Source organism: Cebidichthys violaceus, unplaced genomic scaffold, assembly GCF_023349555.1.
Source record: "Cebidichthys violaceus isolate CVI_PGR_0920_01 unplaced genomic scaffold, fCebVio1.0.p SCAF_24, whole genome shotgun sequence".
NCBI classification, from domain to species: Eukaryota; Metazoa; Chordata; class Actinopteri; order Perciformes; family Stichaeidae; genus Cebidichthys; species Cebidichthys violaceus.
Window position 1 is genome coordinate 8,419,853 of NW_027176417.1, and position 23,539 is coordinate 8,443,391.

The window sequence follows — 23,539 nt, forward strand, 5'->3', positions numbered from 1 at the left end:
TGGAACTTGAACCTTTAAAGTGCACGTGTTTGTTTTATTCACAGGGTCGTTTGAGTTGAGAGGTGGGCGGTTCCTAATTGAGGAATCAAGTCACAGAAATTCACTGATGTTGCATCTAAAATAAAAGCATGTGTTGTGGAAGATATCTTCAAATATTCTCATCCTTAAATACCACACACACACACACACACATATATATATATATATATATATATATATATATATATATATATATATATATATATATGTTAGCTTTCTTTTTAAATCAAATGTTATACTATTTTTGTTACTATTTTATTTTGTTGTACTGATGCATTTATTATAAGCATGAAATATATATTGTGATGTAATGTTTTTTATGTACAAATTGCAATATTCAAAGTAATAACTGATGTGTCTAAATAGGCTGTTGTACTGTAAACATGCAAATGAGCAATAATATAAACACATGTCACTAAAAAGGTAATACTATAGCAAAGTAATTGAATGTATTTCTGCAGCTGTTGTTTTATTTTGAAAGTCCTGACAGGCGGAAGTGCTGCACATTCAGACTAACTTGATCTTTTGTTTTGACAAAAAGTCGCGTCTTGTTCTTCAGAGATGTCTTCAAAGATGTCTGCAGAGAAAGAAGGAGATCGTCTGTGCTTCTTCATCAACGGGAGGAAGGTGAGAGTTTCACGTTGAGTCACGAGCACTTTAATGTGTTCTTATAATAAGTTTATTATTAAAGGACACTAGTGCGACAGGAAGAGCAATGAAGCCATAGGTCACCCTCTGCAGCCACTGGTGAGCTCATCACTTTAGGTTGAACTTCATCTGCAATTAAAGCTGCAAGCAGCATTGATCGGGCCCTCGCAACTTCACGCACGTCGAGGGTACTGGCAGGACTCTGGTTGACGCGGCCATGCATTTCTGTGACAATCATAAACTGCGTGCACAAGTTAAACTATATTTCCTGCCTCAACCAGCAGCGTAGCAACATCATGTTGCCAGGTCTTAAGCCTCAAATGTTTTGAGTGTACCTCTGATACAATCATAAATGTAAGCCTGTTAAGATCATTAAGAAAATGAATATGTGTGAATGTGTTTCAGTGTTTATAAAATAACAGACCGTCAGTTTACTGGGATGGGGTTCAACTCCCTGCAGTGTCCTGCTGATTGTATTTGAACTTACATGAAAGTTAACAGAACAGGATTGTCATTTGCTTTTACTTTAACACTTTAATGTAACACTGTTTTCATTTTAAGCTCTTCTATAACTTTAGATTGTAGTGTGAAGCATTCATTGTAACATTTAACCTGATTCTCATGTAGAAGCTCTGGACAGATCATTTATACTAATGCCCACTGACATGGTTTGAAAAACACTGTTATCTAACTTTTGCTCTCCAAGCATCTTAGTTTGCACATATTTAGATCAGAGAAGTCTTTTTCTCATGGTGTGCACACGAACCCTTTAAATAAATTCAGTGTTTGGGCTGCTGTAATTAAAGAATCCTGTTTACTTCTGTGGTTGCCAGTAGGTGGCGCTATGACTATGAGTTAATATTGGCATGCAAAAGTCCTAAAATCATGACGGTAATCAAGCATGTCAAGTTTGGGACAGTTTTGTCAAAGTACAGTTGAGTTACAACAGCTTGGTGGATGATGGCGAACCATGTAAAATAGCTGCTACACCAAGTCCATGTTTGATGAAACCTCAAGCTTTTAGTAACTTTTAATCGCTACGGTCTTTAGATTGTTCTGACCAAATTCTAAGTTGATCGGATTAATTCCCTAGGAGGAGTTCGTAGTACAGCACATGGAAATGTAAAAAAACAGGAGAAATTCATACAAAATTCAAAATGGCTGACTTCCGGTTAGGTTTAGAGCATGAACCCCTAAGACTTTTTGTTAAGTCTACATGTGATACATCTGCTTACCAAATTTTATACAGCTAGGTGAAACGTACTGCGAGGGCTGAATCGTCAAAAAATTGTAGGGGGCGCTATCGAGCCAACTTGCCGCTCTGAAGCATTAAAATCACATCAGATAACTACATTCAGGATTTTAAATGTGTTTGACAAGTTTGGTTACGTTTTGAGCATTTTTAGCCCCTCAAAAACACTTTTGTTTTTCGTGGCGAAGAATGCGTCGCCACGGCAACGGCCTTTCACAAAACAACAACGTTTGAGTAACTTTTCATCACAAAGATCTTTAGATTGTACTGACCAAATTTGAAGTTGATTTGATTAATTCCCTAGGAGGAGTTTGTTAAAGTAGAGCGCCTGGAAATTGAAAAAACGACACTAGAAATTCATACAAAATTAAAAATGGCTGACTTCCGGTTGGGTTTAGGGCATGGCCCTAAGAGACTTTTATTTAAGTCCACATGTGATACATATTCCTACCAAATTTCATACATCTAGGTCTAACGTACTGCGAGGGCTGCTTTGTCGAAATATTGTAGGGGGCGCTATTGAGCCGACTCTCCACTCTAGAGCAATAGAACCATAACATGTAACTAAACTTTTGGCTTTAAATCTGTGTGCCAAGTTTGCTTAAGTTTCAAGCATTTTTAGCCCCTCAAAAGCATCTTCGTTTTTCACGGCGAAGACTGCGTCGCCACGGCAACGGCGGTTGACGAAACATCAAAAGCTTCATGAACTGGCATTATGAACTTCTTATATTTGTGTGGAACTAATTTGATGTTCATCAGATTTATCTACTAAGAGAAACATGCCAAAGTATAGAGACTTTTACTTCCTGTTACCAGTAGGTGGCGCTATGACTATTATACAAAATTGTTCTGTAGATGTCTTCAGGACCACAGACTCATCAAACATGGGAAATCTGGTAAAGGTCTGATGATGCGGAGTCGAGTTACATCAGTTTATTTGTTCACGCCGAAGGATCGAAATTCGCAGAGCCACCACGTCGCCACGCTTCAACAACTTCCTACAATTTTCACAATGAAGCATTATCAAGGTCTTAAGGCTTTTGTGAAAAAATTTGAGAGGGATCCGATTAATCTGTGAGCAGTAGGGTGTCAAAGTACACAACCTATGACTTCCTGTTGCCACTAGGTGGCGCTATTACTATGATTCAAAATTGTCATATACATGTGTTCAGGGTCAGGATGTTATGACATATGAGAAATTTGGAGCAGATTAGGCAATGTACAGCCGAGTTATAACAACTTCCTGTTTCATGGCGAATGGTGTTTTTTTGCCGCCACGCCACGGACACATAGTTCGATAACTTTTTGATCTTTGAGTATCGTTTCACTGCCAAGGTCTCAAGAGCATACTGACCAAATCTGAAGGCAATCGGGTTTAATCTCTAGGAGGAGTTTGTTAAAGTACGGCGCCTTGAAACGGTCCAAAAACGTCATAAAATTCAAAATGGCCGACTTCCTGTTTGGTTTAGGATATACCTCCTTTTGACTTTTTTGTACGTCCCATCACGTTCCACATACCTACCAAATTTCATACAGCTAGGTGAAACCCAAAGTTGGGGCTACTCTGTAGGGGGCGCTATCGAGCCAAAATGTCATGCCGCAGCTGGACACCCCAATAATACTGGAATTTTCACCACGATTGAATTTTGTGCCAAATTTCAAAAGATTCCCAGTATCCCAAGCACCTCCTTTTTGCGATGAAACTGGTACGATAATAATAATAATAAAAAACATTAGAATAACAATAGGTCCTCCGCTCCGACTATGTCGGTGCTCGGGCCCTAATAAGCAAGCAGATGAAAAGAGTGAAGCAAGCAGAACCATCCTGTAGACATCATGCAGACAGAACAGAACCATCCTGTAGACATCATGCAGACAGAACAGAACCATCCTGTAGACATCATGCAGACAGAACAGAACCATCCTGTAGACATCATGCAGACAGAACAGAACCATCCTGTAGACATCATGCAGACAGAACAGAACCATTCTGTAGACATCATGCAGACAGAACAGAACCATCCTGTAGACATCATGCAGTAACATGCAGACAGAACAGATCTGTGTGAACTACTTCTGATCTGTGGATGCAGGGACTTTGATCCAGAGTTTGTTTTTAGAGTTGCAAGAAAGTTAATTGCTGAACTATCTTGTTCATTGATTAATGCGTTTTTTGAATGATTCCAGTCTGTCCGATGTGTTTTGTTCTGACTGTGTGTGATGTTTCATCTGTGGACTGTTGACATCACTTTAAATCTATCCATTTAAATATGATGTTAAGATTCCTCTTCATATGTTTTGCACATGTATTAGTTTAACCACTGTTGAGGTTGAATGTAATAGTTCATAGAGAAGCATGAACGGATCAGAGGGTTCTCGTCTAAAACTTACTTCTCGGTGTGTTCTTCTTCGGTGGTGGTGTGTAGTTTTGGATAAGTGTTAAACTAAAGTAATCTCTGCACACGTTTGGTCTCATTATTTTGTGCTGAAGGTGAAATGTTCCTCCTCCTCCTCCTTCCTCAAACAGGTAACGGAGAACAATGCGGACCCTGAAACCACGCTGCTGTCCTTCCTCAGAGAGAAGCGTATCCTTCAAACGTGTTTTTTTTTCATGACCTTACGTTGACGTGAGAGCGCCACCTGCAGGTCTCAACACCGCCACTGACTTCCTTGACTGTGACTCCAGTGAGGTTAACTGGAACCAAGTACGGCTGCGGCGGCGGAGGCTGCGGGGCGTGCACGGTCATGGTGTCGCGCCTCCAACCGGCCACCAAAACCATCACGTATCCTTTCATGATGAACCAGAATCTGGTCCACAGGTGTTTGAGGAATTTGGAGTAGATATCAGCACTGTGTCCCAGCTTATGGAGTATACGCCACTGGTTCCCAACCTGGCGGTAGGATGTGTTAAAAGCTGCATTCTCTCTAGTGTCCACCAGGGGGCGACTCCTCTGGTTGTATAGAAGTCTAGTCTAAAATGACTCTACTTCTCTCTTGATTTATTCCCTCAGTAAACATTGTAAACATGAGTTTATGGTCTCAATCTCTAGTTTACAGTCTTCTTCAACACAGCATGATGTTCATTTAGTACATTATGGAACATTTAGAGTCAAACAGACCATAAAGAGGGGATGATTTAGGGGCGGGGCTACACGCTGATTGACAGGTAGAGACGTATACGGCGTCTCTACGCCACATGTAGGTTCATAGTGTGTTCGGGAGATAAAGAAATGTTTTCTCTGCAGGATGTTGAGTGTCCCCGTTTCCCTTCACCGTACCATCAGACATTACTCGGCCAACGCCTGCCTGCTGCCGCTCTGCCAGCTTCACGGAGCCGCCGTCACCACGGTGGAGGGCATCGGCAGCACCAAGACCAGGATCCACCCTGTGCAGGTCAGGGCTTTTCCTAGATTTTTTTTATTAAAAAGAAATATATGATTTCAAAGCCGCTTCCAGGGGCCTTAAACATGTGGACGCTGTGTTTGTAGGAGCGAATAGCGAAAGCTCATGGCTCCCAGTGCGGCTTCTGCACTCCAGGGATGGTGATGTCCATGTACGCTCTGCTGAGGAACAAGCCTCAGCCCACCATGGAGGACATCACTCAGGCTCTAGCTGGTTTGTCTGTTATATCAATGTGTAACGGTTAGAGGGATGTAACAACAAGAGGTTAGGGGTGTAAGCGGTGTCGTGGATGTGCCTTATTCTGGTCCAGTTATTCATATGCATGTGATTACTAAATCTGTCCTTTCACACAACTCTCTCTCTCTCCTCTCTCTCCTCAGGTAACCTGTGCAGGTGCACTGGATATCGACCCATCGTCGACGGCTGCAGGACCTTCTGTCAGGTACAAAGCTCGGCTCTGCAGCCAATGAAAGTAAACCTCCAACCAGAGATCAGGTTGAGCCACCGAAACTAAGAGCAGAAACAGGGAACACGATAGCACATTGATGATTGAAAGGACAACGTGATGATTGCTGCAATCATTCCCAACAGGAAGCCAACTGCTGCCAAGCCAATGGAGGCGGAGAATGTTGCCTCAATGGAGGTCAAAACACTGATGAACCAGAGCATGTGAGCGCTTTGTTATCTTCAGATATGTTCCTTATTTAAATCGATCGCTGCGTTTGTTTCTGAGCCTTTCTTCCTTAACCTTTGTTGTTGCTGTCTAACTTGACCTGGCACACCCTCCTCTGACCTCTTGTACATGATGTGCTGCAGGAGGAGCCTCAGTTGTTTGACAAAGAAGAGTTTCTTCCACTGGACCCGACACAGGAGCTTATCTTCCCCCCTGAACTGATAGTAAGTCCTGAGATGTTCACGCACTCGGCACGCATGGAGTCATTTGAGGTCTGCTGTTATCAGCCGGCTCACTATCGGTGCTGCACTTTCACAACAGCTGATGGCAGAGGCGGCGAACCCAAAGACACTCACCTTTCGTGGGGAGAGGATGAGCTGGGTGTCCCCCGCCTCCCTGGAGGAGCTGGTCCAGCTCAAGACCAGGAACCCTAAGGCTCCGCTGGTCATGGGAAACACCAACATAGGTCAGTTTATTACAGAGGAACAGACAAAATGCATCTTGTGTAATAAAATGATGTGTTCTGATTATAAACTGCGACTATGTTATTGTAGTTGTAGCAAGCGCTGGTCTGCTTTGTGTTCAAGGTCCAGATATGAAGTTCAAAGGCATCCTGCACCCGCTGATAATCTCCCCAACCAGAGTCACGGAGCTGTTTGAGGTCACTCAGATGCCACAGGGTGAGGAACAGACTTCTAGTTTTGTCTTTTTAAAACTCCTCGGCACCAAACCTGCAGCTCTTGTCGGTTGACATGCTGGCTCCTCTCCAGGTGTTTGGGTGGGGGCGGGCTGCAGTCTCACGGAGGTCCGGTCCCTTTTGGAGAAGCTGGTTCCTCAGTTTCCAGAGGAGGAGACCGAACTGTTCCGAGCGCTGAGCCGACAGCTGGGCAACTTGGGAAGCCAGCAGATCCGTAACGTGGCTGTGGGTAGACTTCACAACTCTACTAATACGTGTCGAATGTTCAACTGATGCGTTTATTCTTTCTTTTGCATTTTTTAGTCTCTCGGGGGCAACATCATGAGTGCGTACCCAAACTCAGACCTGAACCCTGTTTTAGCTGCAGGGAACTCCAAAGTGAGCGTCCTTTGTGACGGTAAGCTGCCGTGACGGGTTCTGGAAGAACCTCTACTGGTGAGACTGTCGAAACAAATGTAGGTTCTGAAGAGGTTGTGTCTGAATCCACCAGGAGGAAGACGAGAGCTTCCTCTGAATCGAGACTTCTTTGTGAGCTTTGGGAAAACCATCGTGAAGCCAGAAGAGATCGTTGTTTCTGTCTTCATCCCCTTCTCCAGACAGGTTCGTGCTGCCAGTTACAGTAGAATGACCTTGTGTGCACGCAGGTGGAAGGTGGAAGTTTGATGGATAAAACTACATCGTCTGCCCTGCAGGGGGAGTTTGTTGGAGCGTTCCGCCAGGCTCCGAGGAAGGAGAGCTCCTTCTCCACAGTGACCACCGGGATGAGGGTGTTTTTCTCGGAGGGGTCCCGGGTGGTTCAGGATGTCAGTATTTATTATGGAGGAATGGGGCCGACCACCGTTAGCGCCACCAAAACCTGCGCAGCTATCGTCACGAGGTTCGTCACCCACACTTTAGGGTCATTTAGTCTAATCTGTGTTTTAGTTTTGCTGTCTTCTCGCTTGAATCCTTCATTTTCTTTCTTCTTCTCCGTTTCTGTTTCTTTGTCTTCCTTCTTTTCCATTTGCTCTTGTTCTCTAACTCAACCAGACAGCATCTTGATTTTCAGGTTAGGCCAAAATATTTGTGTTTCCTTCAGGCCTTGGGACGATGAGACCCTCAGCCGGGCCTATGACGTCCTCCTGGACGAGTTGGTCCTCCCTCCGTCGGCTCCTGGAGGAAAAGTGGAGTTTCGTCGCTCTTTGACTCTCAGCCTCCTCTTCAAGTTTTACCTGGAGGTCCTGCAGAAACTTAGAGAACGGGTAAGACGGGGCACTGATTAAAAAAAAACTAAAAAACATTAAGATCCTGGAAGATGTTTGAACCAGAGAGAGTGTGTGTGTGTGTGTGTGTGTGTGTGTGTGCAGAATGTGATCACAGATGAGCTCCCTGAGAAGATGCAGATCCGGCCTTTACCCAGAGAGATCCAACTCAGCCTGCAGGAGTTCCAGGTCAGATAAATAGCCAAGAAATAAACAGTTTGAGAAAACACTTTTCATCTTTTCAGACGTTTCGTTCACCCACAACTAACCCTAAGTGAACTTCACTGCTCCCTCTTCTTCTTCTTCTTCAGCATGTGTCAAAGGACCAGAGCGACCAGGACCCGGTGGGGCGTCCCATCATGCATCGCTCTGCCCTCGGCCATGCCACGGGTGAGGCCGTGTACTGTGACGACATCCCGGCGACAGGCGGCGAGCTCTTCCTGGCTCTGGTCACCAGCTCTCGAGCGCACGCTAAAATAACGTGAGGAGGCGTGAGTTTGATCCGTGACGCTCTTTCAGTTTCACTGCGCTTCTCGTCTTCTGAACGCTTCTTTGTTTTATCCGACAGAGGGCTGGACGTCAGCGAGGCTCTGCGGCTTCCCGGTGTCGTCGACGTCGTCACGGCAAAAGATATTCCGGGGCAGAAAGCTCGTACGATATTTGGTTATGAAGAGGAGCTGCTGGCTGAGACCGAGGTGAGTGTGTGCACACCTGTGTTTTAATTAAGGGTGTGTGTGTGTGTGTGTGTGTGTGTACGTATATATTTATACTTCAGCTCTCTCTACATTGAAAAGTCATTTGTAGGGCTCGTCTTGATTCTGATCTACGGTGTCTTTGGTCTGCAGGTGTCCTGCGTCGGTCAGATGTTGTGCGCGGTGCTCGCCGATACGAGGGCCCACGCCAGACGAGGAGCAGCCGCTGTGAAAGTCGGCTACGAGGACCTGCCTGACCCGGTTTTTACCTCAGAGGTCTGTGGAGTCCGGCTTGTACCACTACCTCAAATCTGGTTTTGTGCATCACTTTGTCCGCATTGCCTTCTGTTTGACACTTGTGTTATCTGTACATACTTGCGCCGGACGCTGCGTACGGCTTCTTCTTCATCAACTGTGTCCCGCTGTGACAGGACGCCGTTGAGAAGTCGTCTTTCTTTGAGCCTCGGAGGACGATTGAGAGAGGAAATGTGACGAGAGCCTTTGAAACGGTTGACCAGGTTCACGAAGGTGAACGTCTGTTTTCTATTCGTAGAAGAACATGTGGGTTTTATTCAAACAATGTGAGAGCAAGCGGCCAATGTTTATTCTGTGTGTTGACTTGTGTTGCTGTAACGTTCTTCTTCTCGTACTGAAACTCCTCCCACATACAACAGAACCAGGTTTTGGTTTTGTCCGTTCGTCCAGCGTGTTCTCACCTTTTGTTTTTTATCTTTCCGCAGGAGAGTTTCGAATGGGTGGCCAGGAGCACTTCTACATGGAGACCCAGAGCATGCTGGTCGTTCCTGTAGGAGAGGAGACGGAGTTCGACGCGTACGTCTCCACTCAGTGGCCGACACTGACTCAGGTATTTCCATTTAACTCCGTCAATACCTTCTTCTTTTATTTTAGAAATATCACAGGTTGTCTGCTCTGTCTCGCTTTCCTGACTGCAGGACGCAATAGCGGAGACGCTGAGCATCCCGTCCAACCGAGTCACGTGTCACGTCAAAAGGGTGGGCGGAGCTTTCGGAGGGAAGGTCACGAAAACGGTGATACTGGCGTGTATTACCTCTGTGGCTGCGTGGAAGTAAGGCCCCCGTTCACACCTGCCATTATCAGTCCCACAATGCACCTGTGAGCGGATCCCACCTCCCTGCTCTGTACGCCAATAAACACGAGCGCCGCTTCCGTATGTGGCAGGAGGCTGCGCTGCACTTCCTGTACATAGTCTGCAGAAGTCACAACAATACTGCGTCTGTTCCTCGGCGTGTTCAAGGCAAAGCAGATAGATATATCTGTATATATAAATGTTTAGCCAGTGTACACAAAAGATATGTTTCATTTACGATCACAATGATCCTCAAGTGTGTAGAAAGTGAAATCACAGAAAAGCCGGGTGTCTTTCTCGTTCTTCTAACCGTTTCTAAATGTTCTGTTCAGGACCAACCGGGCAGTCCGCTGCGTCCTGGAGCGAGGAGAGGACATGTTGATCACAGGAGCCCGTCACCCTGTCCTGGGAAAATACAAAGTACGACAACGCTTCAGCGGTTCAAACACCACCTCTCAGGATTAAACTACATCTACTTTTGTATTAGCTGAAATACAAACAAATAAGTTAAAAGAATTCAGCGAAAGACTTCACATTGATGACTTTTAGTAATGACCTGTTTCAGCTGTTTGTTGGTTGATCCGTTGCGTTGATTGTTGTGCGTTTCAGGTTGGTTTCATGAACGACGGGCGGATCGTGGCTGCAGATATCCAGTGCTACGCCAATGCTGGCAACACGGTGGATGAATCTCCTCTGGTGGGCAAAGGCGGTGATGTTTATGATGAAGGTAAAAAGAAAGAAGCATGCTTTTGATCGTCTTCTTCTTGCAGGTAGCAGAAAAAATCCTTCTTCACTTTGACAACGCCTACGACATCCCCAACCTGAGGGGCCACGCTGCCGCCTGCAGGACCAACCTGCCCTCCAACACCGCCTTCAGGGGCTTCGGCGTGCCGCAGGGTCTCGCGGTCGTGGAGAACATGGTCGACGACGTGGCCGCGCTGCTGCGGCGCCCCGCAGACCAGGTGAGGTTTCCGCGCCGCACGCTTGACCGGTAACGGCGTTGGTGAGTGATTTTTGAATTCTTTGTCAGATTCGGGAGATCAACATGTACAAGGGGCCGTCGGTCACCCACTACAAGTTTGAGTTCAGCCCGGAGAACATGCTGCGCTGCTGGGAGGAATGCAAAGTCAAGTCCGACTACGACGCACGCCGCGGAGCCGTCCACCAGTTCAACCAGCAGAACCGCTGGAAGAAGAGGGGGATGTCCATCATCCCCATCAAATTTGGGATTGCATTTTCAGAGGGCTTCTTGAATCAGGTCTGTGGGATTCAGTTTGGTCTTTCTCACTCCTGGTTGTTGTGGATCTTTCCACCTGTACTGGTTTACATGAGTATGAAGGATTACAGCACATGTAACTGTGTGCTTGTTTGTGTGCGTAAAAGGCCGCCGCTCTGGTCCACATCTACAAAGACGGCTCTGTTCTGGTCGCTCACGGCGGGGCGGAGATAGGTCAGGGGCTCCACACTAAAATGCAGCAGGTACCGTGTCAAAGCAGCGGGTCCACTGGACCTACTTTGTCTGTACATTCGATGTCTGACCCGTTGTAGTGCTACCCTCCTGTCAGCTCCGGGTTTGTTTCCTGTTTCCTGTTAGGTGGCGAGTCGGGAGCTTCAGATCCCTCCCTCTAAGATCTACATCAGTGAAACCAGCACCAGCACCGTTCCCAACACCTGCCCGTCTGCTGCCTCCTTCGGTACCGACGCCAACGGCATGGCGGTCAAGGTGAAGTCCAGATCCTGCTTTTTCTGGTGCTTCTTTCTCAGCGTTTCTACCTGTTTTTATTGTGATTACTACTGCAGCGTACTCGTTCTTCCATTCAGGATGCCTGCCAGACTCTGTACCAGCGACTGGAGCCAATCAGGCAGAAGCACCCCAAAGGATCATGGGAGAGTTGGGTAAGATTTAATAAGACAGGAAAGGATTTTTTTTTTGTGGGAAACTTGATCATTTACAGCTTTTTAATGAAGATATTTTGTCAATTTGCACTCAGGTCCAGCACGCTTTTCTGGAGAGAATCAGTTTATCAGCGACTGGGTTCTACAGGTAGGCAAGACATTTAGTCTGATTTAATGAGTTCATCTGTGGAGAGGCGGTAACGGCCTCCTGTGTGTCCTCAGAGGTCCAGACCTGTACATGGACTGGGACAAGATGGAGGGGCAGCCTTACGCTTACTTCACGTTCGGAGTGTGTTGCAGCGAGGTGGAGCTGGACTGCCTCACGGGAGACTACAGGGTCAGAACTGAACCACTTCCTCTGTCATCTCGGTGCTGCAGAGGGACATACTCAGAATTCTTCAAAGTCATTTTGTTGGTGTTGTCTTGTAGACGGTGAGGACGGACATCGTGATGGACATCGGCAGAAGTGTGAACCCCTCAGTGGACATCGGACAGGTGAGGGAAAATGAACATGTAATACGCTTTATTGGGAAGAAACTCTTTCAATTAATTAAGAGTCAGTTCACAGCTGTTTAAAATGCAATTACTCTGTATTATATATACATTAGTGTAATGAACAATAATCCAAAAGGAATCCGACACAGAAAAGCGTGTGTCATTTGCATCATTCTCTTCTTTGTCCAAAGACTTAAGTTTCCTTTCCTGTCTCCTCGCTCCTTCCTCTCAGATTGAAGGAGCGTTCATGCAGGGTTTGGGCCTCTACACGATGGAGGAGTTGAAGTTCTCCCCCTCCGGGCTCCTGTACACTCGCGGCCCGTCTCAGTACAAGATCCCGGCGGTGTGCGACGTGCCGCTTCGCTTCAACGTCTACCTGCTGCCGGACTCCCACAACCCCCACGCCATCTACTCCTCAAAGGTCAGAGCTCCGCCCCCGTCCGTCTGTTCCTCCCCTCTTGTCTCTCGACCGTTCTGTTTCGTGTCGACATCGTATCCGTAACGCTTCGGATGATTCGGCTCCGCAGGGTATCGGAGAACCGGTGCTCTTCCTGGGCAGTTCGGTGTTCTTCGCCATCAAAGACGCCGTGGCCGCAGCTCGCTCCGAGTCCGGTTTAGCCGGCCCGTTTTCCCTCGACAGCCCCGCGACCCCGGAGAGGGCCTGCCTGGCGTGCGCCTCCCCGTTCACTCAGAAGGTAAAGATGCTGAAGTACTGGCAATCTTACGCAGTCGACACAGTTCTTTTTATCTACTGATCTGTGTCCAAATGTTCTTCTTTGTCCAAGTGTAAAGTCTTCTGAAACAGCATTTAAACTGTTTCATCTCATGATTTAATAAATGTTAAAGGAAAGTAAGAGATCCTGTTTTTGAATTAAAGATCAATATAAACTACCTTGTTTATTATCTTTTACTGTTGGTTTTTGGTGTGTAAACTAGTCTAATGAGGCAAACGTATAACAATAATACAAAGTAAATAATCATTTCTTTTCTTTTGTTCCAGATTCCAGCTGGCAAACCAGGATCTTTCACACCGTGGGCCTTAAACATCTGAACCAGTGGAAGGCTAGACCGTGATCTGAATGCAGCTCTTAATGACCTACTAACACACTTATGTAACACACATTTATAATGACGTTTGAAACAAACAAATTGTACTCAATTGCACATGTATTCTGATCACATCCTGCAGCATCAATATTTTAAAGAAATACACTAATAAATCATTGAGCAGTTATTGAAAGCATTGACTGAACTCAGCGTTTCCTTCTTGTATTCCTTCAGCAGCGTTACTGTCTCTGTACAGCCACACTGCCTAACCGCCCACAACGCTCATGGAGGAAGTCGGAAACATTTGGGAAATTGATATTAGTATACTTGTGGTCCAACAAAGACACGGATTACTGTTTGTTAAATATATACTTATCCATAGTCAGTAGATGGCAGTTTAAATTAGAAGTGGCAATAAATAAATACAATTAGACTAAAAGAAACTTTCTAGAAATAGCATCAAGCATGAAAACTACACATACAGATAGAAAACAGTAATTCAGTTATGTTTGAACATGAATAGATTGCATTGTAAATCTATCAAATGAAATATTAATTTATGTAGTTGTAAAATACGGGAAAATAAATACAGTCTACTTGTCCTTCTTTGCTCCCAAAAACAATTAAAGATAAAAAATTTAAAAATATTTTTTTATAATATATATATTTATTTAAAAATATATATATATGTATATATTATTTGTATTATATATTTATTTATTTAAATGTATTTTATGGGTTTTTTTGTGGACCGGAAAGCCCCTTTAAATCGCGCATGCGCAGCGGACGGAGTCTGCGGAAGTCCTGACCGAGAGCTCTTTTTGTTTGGGCCGCTGAGAGACTCGTCGGTGTCGGTTCGTTCACCTGGTCAACAACCGTTTTTTATCTGCAATACTTTCGGTGAGTGCTCGCGCTCTCGCCTCCCCGCCCGCCGCGCCGCGCCTCACCCGCGCCGCGTAGACGCTAACGTGCCGTTTTGGGGACCGTAAAATCAGCGTTTTGTGGAGAGTGTTAGCTTAGCGTTAGCCACATTGTGGCTAAGCGGCGCATGGTGCGGCCCAGAGCTAACCGATGCTAATGCTACGATGAGCCAGCTGTAGGTTGGAGAATCCTCGATGGTACCTGTTGTCCTCCACCCCTCACAGGTCCACCGACACGCGTCTGATGGAGGTGTTACCTCTGCGGCACCTTTGATGTATTTAAGCTAAGAACACACGCGCTCCATCGTTCCTCCTCGAGCTGTCTTTTGTCTGTTTTTGTCTTCATTTCCGCGTGTGTGGGGACATTTTTAAAGCCCTCTAATTTGGCTCAGATGACTAAATCAATTTATTTATTTTTTTAAATAAAAAAATGTCCATATTGTATAAAAATGGAGATATGATATTCTACATATTCCCCCCCAAAAAATCCCAAAATAAACTGTCTCAATACTTGACAAAAGGTTTCTTATTATGTATTTAACATGTAAATACAGGCTACAATATATATTTAATGTATTCATTAGAAGACCGATATTAAATTCTTTAATAACTGGTAGACTGTCGTGATTCATGATAACATTGCTGTGAGTTTAGCCAAAAGGGTATTTTTCATCTGTAGCATCTGTAATATAAAGTTATGCAGTATTATACTACACTGTCGAGTACCACAGTACTTTAAATGAGCGTATACAGGACTAGTCGATGGAGATTCACACAACCGTCGACCAGGATCAGCAGACTCTCAGACTCGGGATCAGTTTTGGTCTCATCGTGGGATTTAATCACATCCCTTTGTCCTCCTTTGTGTCTTCAGGCGTCAACCTGTACACTTGTGTGAGAATAACTTGCAGTGGTGATCTCATGACATGGAGCTCAACCGAGTCACACCCACAGCTGGAGTGTGTCCTTGGCGTGTGCTCTGAGAACACGTCTGTAAGCGAACGTCTGTCCTTCTTTCAGGGTGTCTTTTATGAGTAATCAAAAGCAGCAAAAGCCGACGCTAACTGGCCAGCGGTTCAAAACGAGGAAAAGAGGTTTGTGCCGTTCTGTCCTCGTATTAAATCCTGGACGTGTTTCTGTCTTTCTTCACTAACCCAACCCCTCTGTCCTCTGTCCTCTGTCCTTCGCAGATGAAAAGGAGAGATTTGACCCTACTCAGTTTCAAGAAAGTATCGTACAAGGCTTGAATCAAAGTGGCTCTGACTTGGAAGCGGTCGCTAAGTTCCTCGATGGCACCGGCGGCAAGCTTGACTACCGGCGGTATGCGGAGACGCTCTTTGACATCCTGGTGGCCGGCGGCATGCTGGGTGAGCTAAGAGACGCCTCAGGTCTTCAATAAATGGATATCAAATCGTATTCACACGGATCCCGTGTGGTTGTCGGAGCATGCAGCTTTGCTGACCTGCTCGGTTCTCTCTCTCTCGCTCCCGCAGCCCCGGGTGGGACTCTGTCCGACGACATGACCCGCACAGAGTTCTGCCTCTTCACGGCACCAGAAGACCTGGAGACCATGCAAGCGTACGCTCAGGTAGGAAGTCCTTCTTACTCCACGTCTGACTTCATGGCTCAAGGACAGAATGAACTTTAAATGTCTTTTTCTCACCCAAAACACGGAAGGTTTTTAACAAGCTGATCAGGCGATACAAGTACCTGGAGAAGGGCTTCGAAGAGGAGATCAAGAAGGTGAGCGTCCGTAGCTCCTTTTAGAAGTGTTGACGGAAGAAAGCGATGAATCTATGAAGCTAAACGGGAGAGACGTCGAAGCTAAAGCAGTCCTGTCTCTCTGTGCTCTGCAGCTGCTGCTGTTCCTGAAAGGGTTCACTGAGTCCGAGCGCAACAAGCTGGCCATGCTCACCGGCATCCTGTTGGCCAACGGCAACATCTCGGCCTCGATCCTCAACAGCCTCTACAACGAGAACCTCGTGAAGGAGGGTGAGGAGACGGCTTCCTCCGCTAAATGGTCTCTCTGGCTGCGCAGTCGGCACCAGAGAGACCAACCTGTCCGCTTTGTGTTTAGGAGTGTCTGCAGCCTTCGCCGTCAAGCTCTTCAAGTCGTGGATCCACGAGAAGGACATCAACTCTGTGGCGGGCAGTCTCCGCAAAGTCGGCATGGACAACAGGCTGATGGTGAAGCACCTGACCGGCACAGCGTGTCACATGTGTCTCCTCTGCTTCTAACTCTTATATCCCCCCCCACAGGAGCTCTTTCCTGCCAACAAGCGGAGCTGCGAGCATTTTTCTAAGTACTTCACCGACGCCGGGCTGAAGGAGCTGTCCGACTTCGCCCGCAACCAGCAGTCCATCGGCGCCCGCAAGGAGCTGCAGAAGGAGCTCCAGGAGCAGATGTCCCGCGGTGACCCTCAGAAGGAGGTGAAAGCGGCCGCCTCCTCTTGTGTGCACGCCTAGTTTAAAGTGTTGTCCTGTTAAATGTCTCAGCTGTTCCTGTCTGGTAGCAGCGTTGTGTTTCTCAAGCTTCCTCATCATTATCCCTTTGACTGAGATGTTCAGAGACTTTAACCCGGCGCCGTTTTCCTCCCCGTCGGTTCAGATCATCGCCTTCACCAAAGAGGAGATGAAGAAGGCCAACCTCTCGGAGCAGGCCATGATCGGCATCATCTGGACCAGCGTGATGAGCTCCGTGGAGTGGAACAAGAAGGAAGAGCTGGTGACCGAACAAGCCATCAAACACTTGAAGGTCAGCCTGGGGGAGAATATAGAGACTAGAGTGTATGAGAGTGATGCATTGTCTCGTTGCAGTTTGTTTTGAATGCATGGACGTCTACGGCGTTTAATCGAGGCATGAAGTGACTGAGTGTCGGAGGAATCGGATGAACGACGACATGCTTTTGTGGCGTTCTCTCTCTCCGCAGCAATACAGCCTCCTTCTGAAAGCCTTCACCTCCCAGGGTCTGTCCGAGCTCAGCCTGCTGCTGAAGATCCAGGAGTACTGCTACGACAACATTCACTTCATGAAGGCCTTCCAGAAGATCGTGGTGCTCCTCTACAAAGGTAGCCTGACCCCTCTCTTCTTCTTCTTCTTCTCGGACCGCCGGTAACGACGTGAACGCGCTGACCGTTTGTCGGTTTCTCTCCTCCTCCTCGCAGCTGACGTGCTGAGCGAAGAGGCCATTCTGAAGTGGTACACTGACACCCACGTGGCCAAGGGCAAGAGCGTCTTCCTGGAGCAGATGAAGAAGTTCGTGGAGTGGCTGAAGAATGCCGAGGAAGGTAAGACGATGAATAACGACACCCTGACGCAATGAACCCACTTTAACGGCAGGTGACAAGTCTGAGCAGTAACGGCCTGTTCATGTCGTAAGTATCTGCTGTTTATTTCAGCGCTGTGGGAATGAAGTGTTGGTGAGGTGTTGGTGAAGTGTTGGTGAAGTGTTGGTGAGGTGTTGGTGAAGTGTTGGTGAAGTGTTGGTGAGGTGGTGATGAAGTGTTGGTGATGAAGTGTTGGTGAAGTGTTGGTGAAGTGTTGGTGAGGTGTTGGTGAAGTGTTGGTGAAGTGTTGGTGAGGTGTTGGTGAAGTGTTGGTGAAGTGTTGGTGAAGTGTTGGTGAGGTGTTGGTGAAGTGTTGGTGAGGTGTTGGTGAAGTGTTGGTGAGGTGTTGGTGAGGTGTTGAAGTGTTGGTGAGGTGTTGGTGAAGTGTTGATGAAGTGTTGATGAAGTGTTGGTGAGGTGATGAAGTGTTGGTGAAGTGTTGGTGATGAAGTGTTGGTGATGAAGTGTTGGTGGAGTGTTGATGAAGTGTTGGTGATGAAGTGTTGGTGAAGTGTTGGTGAGGTGTTGGTGAAGTGTTGGTGAGGTGTTGGTGAAGTGTTGGTGAGGTGTTGGTGAGGTGTTGGTGAAGTGTTGATGAAGTGTTGATGAAGTGTTGATGAAGTGTTGGTGAAGTGTTGGTGAGGTGTTGGTGAAGTGTTGGTGAAGTGTTGGTGAGGTGGTGATGAAGTGTTGGTGATGAAGTGTTGGTGAAGTGTTGGTGAAGTGTTGGTGAGGTGTTGGTGAAGTGTTGGTGAAGTGTTGGTGAGGTGTTGGTGAAGTGTTGGTGAGGTGTTGAAGTGTTGGTGAGGTGTTGGTGAAGTGTTGGTGAGGTGTTGGTGAAGTGTTGGTGAGGTGTTGAAGTGTTGGTGAGGTGTTGGTGAAGTGTTGATGAAGTGTTGATGAAGTGTTGGTGAGGTGATGAAGTGTTGGTGAAGTGTTGGTGATGAAGTGTTGGTGATGAAGTGTTGGTGGAGTGTTGATGAAGTGTTGGTGATGAAGTGTTGGTGAAGTGTTGGTGAGGTGTTGGTGATGAAGTGTTGGTGATGAAGTGTTGGTGGAGTGTTGATGAAGTGTTGGTGAGGTGTTGGTGGAGTGTTGGTGAGGTGTTGATGAGGTGTTGGTGAGGTGTTGGTGAGGTGTTGGTGGAGTGTTGGTGAGGTGTTGGTGAGGTGTTGGTGAGGTGTTGGTGGAGTGTTGGTGAGGTGTTGATGAAGTGTTGGTGAGGTGTTGATGAAGTGTTGGTGAGGTGTTGATGAAGTGTTGGTGAGGTGTTGATGAAGTGTTGGTGAGGTGTTGATGAAGTGTTGGTGAGGTGTTGGTGGAGTGTTGGTGAGGTGTTGATGAAGTGTTGGTGAGGTGTTGATGAAGTGTTGGTGAGGTGTTGGTGAAGTGTTGATGAAGTGTTGGTGATGAAGTGTTGGTGAGGTGTTGGTGAGGTGTTCATGAAGTGTTGGTGAGGTGTTGGTGAGGTGTTCATGAAGTGTTGGTGGAGTGTTGGTGATGAAGTGTTGGTGGAGTGTTGATGAAGTGTTGGTGAGGTGTTGATGAAGTGTTGGTGAGGTGTTGGTGGAGTGTTGGTGAGGTGTTGATGAAGTGTTGGTGAGGTGTTGATGAGGTGTTGATGAAGTGTTGGTGAGGTGTTGGTGAAGTGTTGATGAAGTGTTGGTGATGAAGTGTTGGTGAGGTGTTGGTGAGGTGTTCATGAAGTGTTGGTGAGGTGTTGGTGAGGTGTTCATGAAGTGTTGGTGGAGTGTTGGTGATGAAGTGTTGGTGGAGTGTTGGTGAGGTGTTGGTGGAGTGTTGGTGAGGTGTTGGTGAGGTGTTGGTGAGGTGTTGGTGAGGTGTTGGTGATGAAGTGTTGTTTCCTCTCTGCAGAGTCTGAATCGGAGGAAGAGGAGACGGACTAAAGCCTCCAGCACCAGATGAGCTCTTTTCTTTTTCCTCAGAAACAGCAGCAGGAGTTTCTTTTCCTTTTACCTCCTGCTGCTTCTGCTTCTTCTCCCCCCCCACACACACACACACACACACACGTGCGCGCGCTCCCACCACTCTAAAAACTAAATTTCTAACGTCCTTATTCGTGAACCGTGACGTCGTCGTGCCTCACAGTGGAAGCAGAAAGCGATGAATACTCCCAGTTCTTTCATTATTATATTTTGGGACTTTTATTGTTGTACTTCCTGTGTAATCTGGATCCGAAACGTTCCCCGTGATCCCGACGGCCGCTGCTATCACGATCCACCACCACGATTTGGAGTTTGCCTTCTTTTTTTGCCAACGTTTTTATCCTTCTTCTTCTTCTCCCCTTTTTTTTTTTGACGTTTGCCCGGCTCACGTTTGGGCCACAGCTGGGTCCTAAACTCCGCCTACTTTCTTGACTTTCAGGGCGTTTACCTGTACCTGTGTCAGAAGACACGCCCCCCTGTAACACAGCTAACTGATTATTATTGGTTTCTACTTTCTTCAATCTGATATGAACCGACTTTTTTTATGAAAATAAAGATTATTGAAATGCTTTCGCTGTGTTCTGATCTGTTTTTGATGCATCTATTGTTCTTTGTCATAATTCTGACTTTAAATCTTCTTGAAGAACATAACTTTGTTGGAATGTGACGAGTCTGAAAGCACCTGTTCAACAAGTGTTTGATAGAAACGGCTTGCAGACAGAGAACAAAGACACTTTGATATTCTTCTCATTTTTATTTGTATTGTACAAAAATACATTTCTCTTCAAGCAGCTTCAGTACTTGCGATGTGCAAAGGAGCCAAACGTCCTGTATTCAAGTACGTGTTTCTACAGTCATGTCACACATCAGGGTCGAGGTAGGCCTTCATATTTCATATTCTAAACAGCGGGCTGAGGTAGTGGCGACGTTTCCGTCCGTATGTGTGCTGTCCGTTCATCTCCAGGGGTCCGGTGTGGACCGGGGTCACGCCGTCTCCAGACCAGCCAAGTCATTGTGCAACGATGAGAAGGGAAGCGTTGACCCACGCTGCAGATGTGTGGAGCAGCGCGTCCCGTGAAACCCGAGCTCCGCCTTATTTTAAGAGAGACGGTCTGTGACTCGATTAGTTCCTTAAGTCGCTCGAACGCACCACTTTAACTCTGGTTTACCAGAAACGTGACTGAGGGACTGAAGAAGAAGTCCTAGTTCTTCTAACGGTTTGAGATCCCCAGACCTAGAGCTGTCGGTGTCGATGCAGTTCCTGCCGTTCACCACTAGAGTCGGTTGATGCTCCTTTTAAAGTGCGCCTGAGTAATCGCGGTACGTCCGACGGCCCTTAAAGGCATCATTAGCGCTTCAACTGACAGCAACCGCTGCACTAGCTGCTCTTCAGTTTCCTTCATGTGGGTTTTTTTAGGAGATGTGTGTGTGTGTGTGTGTGTGTGTGGGGGGGGGGGGTAGTTTGTACTATTCGTGGGATCAAAATAGCCCCCCCCCCAGTCAGGTGCAACTTTACACACGAGCTCAGGTTACAGCTCAACCAAAACACAGCGGCACAGCGACGTGAACAGAAAGTGCTTTTCAGTGTTAATTTCTTTCTCTCGTCCCAAAATAAATATCTCTTTATGTATATATGTATATATGTACATCAACATGTAAACAGCAGGAAGGCGGACTCCCCCGTCTGTCCGCTGCCGCTTCGCTTCACACAGCGGCCGAGTGCTTCCCGCCATCTCTGAGCTGTGGAGGCAAAGAGACAAACAGTACAGTGAATGCACCACGAGATGAATCCTACAATAACACTGGTGTATTACTATTATTATTATTACTATGTATTCAGCTGTAACCTCTTCATTTATCATGCAGCATATTGCTCTTAATATTCACAACTCCGTGTTATGAGATGACTTTAAATCTAAGGAACCATTTGTGTGAGAAAGACAAAGATTTGACTTCATGAGACAAATCCAGTTTGACATACTAGTGACATAATAGTGCAGTCTATATTTATAACTGCAGCAGCACTTCTGTAAACACGTCTAATCCTGTGTGTGTGTGTGTGTGTGTGTGTGTGTGTGTGTGTGTAAAGGATAGAACTGATCAGCGTCTTTGAATATGAACCATTTTAATTTACATGTTTAATATTTGCAGCACTTTTCCATAAGTTGGTGTTGCTCTGTATTTTCTTTGCATCCCTTTGAAGCTACTTTGTCATCTAAAACTCGTCGTGCTGTCACCTTCACCTTCACCTTCACCAAACCGCAGTAATCCACTGGTTTGGACCTGAACACCACCTGGAATTCTGTTTCCATCAGAGAGAGGATGCGGCCTGCACATCACGCTGCGTGACAGACCAGCACCCGAGCGTCGTGCAATGCACGCGACGCCACCAGGTCACCCTGGTGCAACAGGTGCAAGAGGCCGCTCACCAGTTTCCTCTGGTTGCTGAGGCAGAAAGTGCAGATGGGCCGCAGCGAGGGCGCGCTGAGCGCCGCGGCGCCGTGCAGGATGCTTGGGTAGCCGAGGCACGGCTGTCCGTCCCGGCAGTCCTCCCCGAGCAGCAGCACGTTGGCCAGGTGTGAGATGTAGCTGGAGGCCAGGCGCAGCGTCTCTATCTTGGAGAGCTTCCTGTCGACGGGCTCGGTGGGAATGAGCGTGCGGAGCGCCGTGAAGGCCGTGTTCACGCTGTGCGTCCTGTCGCGCTCCCGCGCGTTTGCCGCCTGCCTCTGTTTGCTGGCACCGGCGACGCACGCGTCTCCGCCGCTGCCGCGTCTCCGTCTCCTCCTCCGCCTGCCCCTCCGTGAGACGTCTCCGGCCTCCTCCGATGCCAGCTCCCCGCGGGGGCTGCAGTCCCCGGTGGACTTCCCGTCGGAGCTGTCGCTGCCGCTGTCCAGGTCGTCCAGGTCGGAGGCGAAGCCGTCGGGCTGCGCGCTGCGCTCGCTGCTGGACCTCATCCTGGCTCTGCTCTGGTCGGACTGGAGCTGCTGGGGCCGTGCGCGCGGGCGGCTGCACATCACCTTATCCTGAGGGTGAAAATAGCACCGGGTGGCCGAGCAGCTGCCGCCGATCCGGTGACCGAGGGGGTTTGCGCCGTCCGGCCCCCCGCCATACCAATGCTGGGTCGCCAGCCCGCTGCGGAAAAGGGAAGACAGGTGGAGCCTGAGGGGAGGAGGGGAGGAGGGGAGGAGGGACACCTGTTGTGGTCTGGAGCAGACGGGTTTAAATTAGGCTCCCCTGATATGGGGCGCTGCCTTCAAGGCCAATTTCACTTCAGAAATATTGATATTTCTGCCCGATATTCAGTGTTACATAAAAACAACAAACACCTCATGCAGGAATAGTAGTTTATTAAATGTGTTCAATAGTTTAAAATAGTTCGAAACGCGTTTCTCTTTCAATGCATTTACAGTAAATAAAGTAAATGTTTTGCTTCACCATCTGTCATCAATACAGTTTACAGTTCATATAAACTGAGAAATGTACAAATGTGCAGCAGAAAAAGGAACACGTTCAACTTATTTCACTAAATATGTATTCTACTAATTCTATTATTTATTAAGCAACATAGTAAAAGAAAAACAATATTTTATATTTCTATTTTTTATATAAAAGCAATGTTTGTGTCCTCATTCAAAGTTTACAAATTAGATTTTTGTATTTTTTGAATAGACATTAAAACTGGACAACGTGTTCGTGTTTTAGAGACATGCATACTTTGTTTCATACTTTGTTACATACTTTGTTTCATACTTTGTTACATACTTTGTTACATACTTTGTTTCATACTTTGTTACATACTTTGTTTCATACTTTGTTTCATACTTTGTTTCATACTTTGTTTCATACTTTGTTACATACTTTGTTTCATACTTTGTTTCATACTTTGTTACATACTTTGTTTCATACTTTGTTTCATACTTTGTTTCATACTTTGTTACATACTTTGTTTCATATTTTGTTACATACTTTGTTTCATACTTTGTTTCATACTTTGTTGCATACTTTGTTACATACTTTGTTTCATACTTTGTTACATACTTTGTTTCATACTTTGTTTCATACTTTGTTTCATACTTTGTTTCATACTTTGTTACATACTTTGTTACATACTTTGTTTCATACTTTGTTACATACTTTGTTACATACTTTGTTTCAT

General features: G+C 46.5%; 3 protein-coding genes across 3 annotated transcripts; 2 read left to right on the plus strand and 1 right to left on the minus strand.

Moving 5' to 3' along the window:
* The first annotated feature begins 565 nt into the window (after window positions 1–565).
* Window positions 566–13,386, plus strand: aox6 (aldehyde oxidase 6). Its single transcript, XM_068719399.1, has 35 exons — window positions 566–666; window positions 4,467–4,524; window positions 4,626–4,722; window positions 5,224–5,332; window positions 5,428–5,554; window positions 5,722–5,783; window positions 5,933–6,010; window positions 6,158–6,238; window positions 6,336–6,480; window positions 6,602–6,694; window positions 6,785–6,936; window positions 7,015–7,108; window positions 7,202–7,311; window positions 7,404–7,588; window positions 7,790–7,952; window positions 8,058–8,141; window positions 8,264–8,433; window positions 8,521–8,647; window positions 8,798–8,920; window positions 9,076–9,172; window positions 9,385–9,509; window positions 9,598–9,731; window positions 10,085–10,172; window positions 10,362–10,448; window positions 10,523–10,714; window positions 10,783–11,010; window positions 11,136–11,231; window positions 11,347–11,475; window positions 11,574–11,648; window positions 11,744–11,796; window positions 11,871–11,985; window positions 12,078–12,143; window positions 12,376–12,564; window positions 12,671–12,838; window positions 13,144–13,386. The coding sequence occupies exons 1-35, from the start codon at window positions 601–603 to the stop codon at window positions 13,192–13,194; spliced, it is 4,017 nt and encodes a 1,338-aa protein (XP_068575500.1). The 5' UTR covers window positions 566–600; the 3' UTR covers window positions 13,195–13,386.
* Window positions 13,387–13,990: 604 nt separating this feature from the next.
* On the plus strand, window positions 13,991–19,953 carry bzw1a (basic leucine zipper and W2 domains 1a). The gene is made up of 12 exons (XM_068719401.1): window positions 13,991–14,090; window positions 15,131–15,204; window positions 15,301–15,477; window positions 15,604–15,698; window positions 15,788–15,853; window positions 15,967–16,102; window positions 16,188–16,297; window positions 16,370–16,540; window positions 16,719–16,865; window positions 17,041–17,179; window positions 17,276–17,398; window positions 19,313–19,953. Exons 2-12 carry the CDS (start codon window positions 15,141–15,143, stop codon window positions 19,342–19,344), a joined length of 1,260 nt encoding a protein of 419 aa, XP_068575502.1. The 5' UTR covers window positions 13,991–14,090; window positions 15,131–15,140; the 3' UTR covers window positions 19,345–19,953.
* Window positions 19,954–20,829: 876 nt separating this feature from the next.
* On the minus strand, window positions 20,830–22,337 carry LOC137878902 (basic helix-loop-helix transcription factor scleraxis-like). The gene is made up of 2 exons (XM_068719403.1): window positions 21,813–22,337; window positions 20,830–21,123 (listed from the first exon to the last, which is right to left on the minus strand). Exons 1-2 carry the CDS (start codon window positions 22,335–22,337, stop codon window positions 21,088–21,090), a joined length of 561 nt encoding a protein of 186 aa, XP_068575504.1. The 3' UTR covers window positions 20,830–21,087.
* Between the last annotated feature and the right edge of the window lie 1,202 nt (window positions 22,338–23,539).

Excerpts from the sequence above, each read along its gene's own strand:
- aox6 (XM_068719399.1), top strand. The coding sequence starts at position 601 with ATGTCTTCAAAGATGTCTGCAGAGAAAGAAGGAGATCGTCTGTGCTTC. Across the intron at positions 667-4,466 it reads TCTTCATCAACGGGAGGAAG|GTAACGGAGAACAATGCGGA; the intron begins GTGAGAGTTTCA and ends TTCCTCAAACAG. Across the intron at positions 11,797-11,870 it reads TCAGCGACTGGGTTCTACAG|AGGTCCAGACCTGTACATGG; the intron begins GTAGGCAAGACA and ends GTGTGTCCTCAG.
- bzw1a (XM_068719401.1), top strand. The coding sequence starts at position 15,141 with ATGAGTAATCAAAAGCAGCAAAAGCCGACGCTAACTGGCCAGCGGTTC. Across the intron at positions 15,205-15,300 it reads GTTCAAAACGAGGAAAAGAG|ATGAAAAGGAGAGATTTGAC; the intron begins GTTTGTGCCGTT and ends TGTCCTTCGCAG. Across the intron at positions 16,103-16,187 it reads CGAGAACCTCGTGAAGGAGG|GAGTGTCTGCAGCCTTCGCC; the intron begins GTGAGGAGACGG and ends CTTTGTGTTTAG.
- LOC137878902 (XM_068719403.1), bottom strand. The coding sequence starts at position 22,337 with ATGAGGTCCAGCAGCGAGCGCAGCGCGCAGCCCGACGGCTTCGCCTCC. Across the intron at positions 21,124-21,812 it reads TCAGCAACCAGAGGAAACTG|CTCAGAGATGGCGGGAAGCA; the intron begins GTGAGCGGCCTC and ends TTGCCTCCACAG.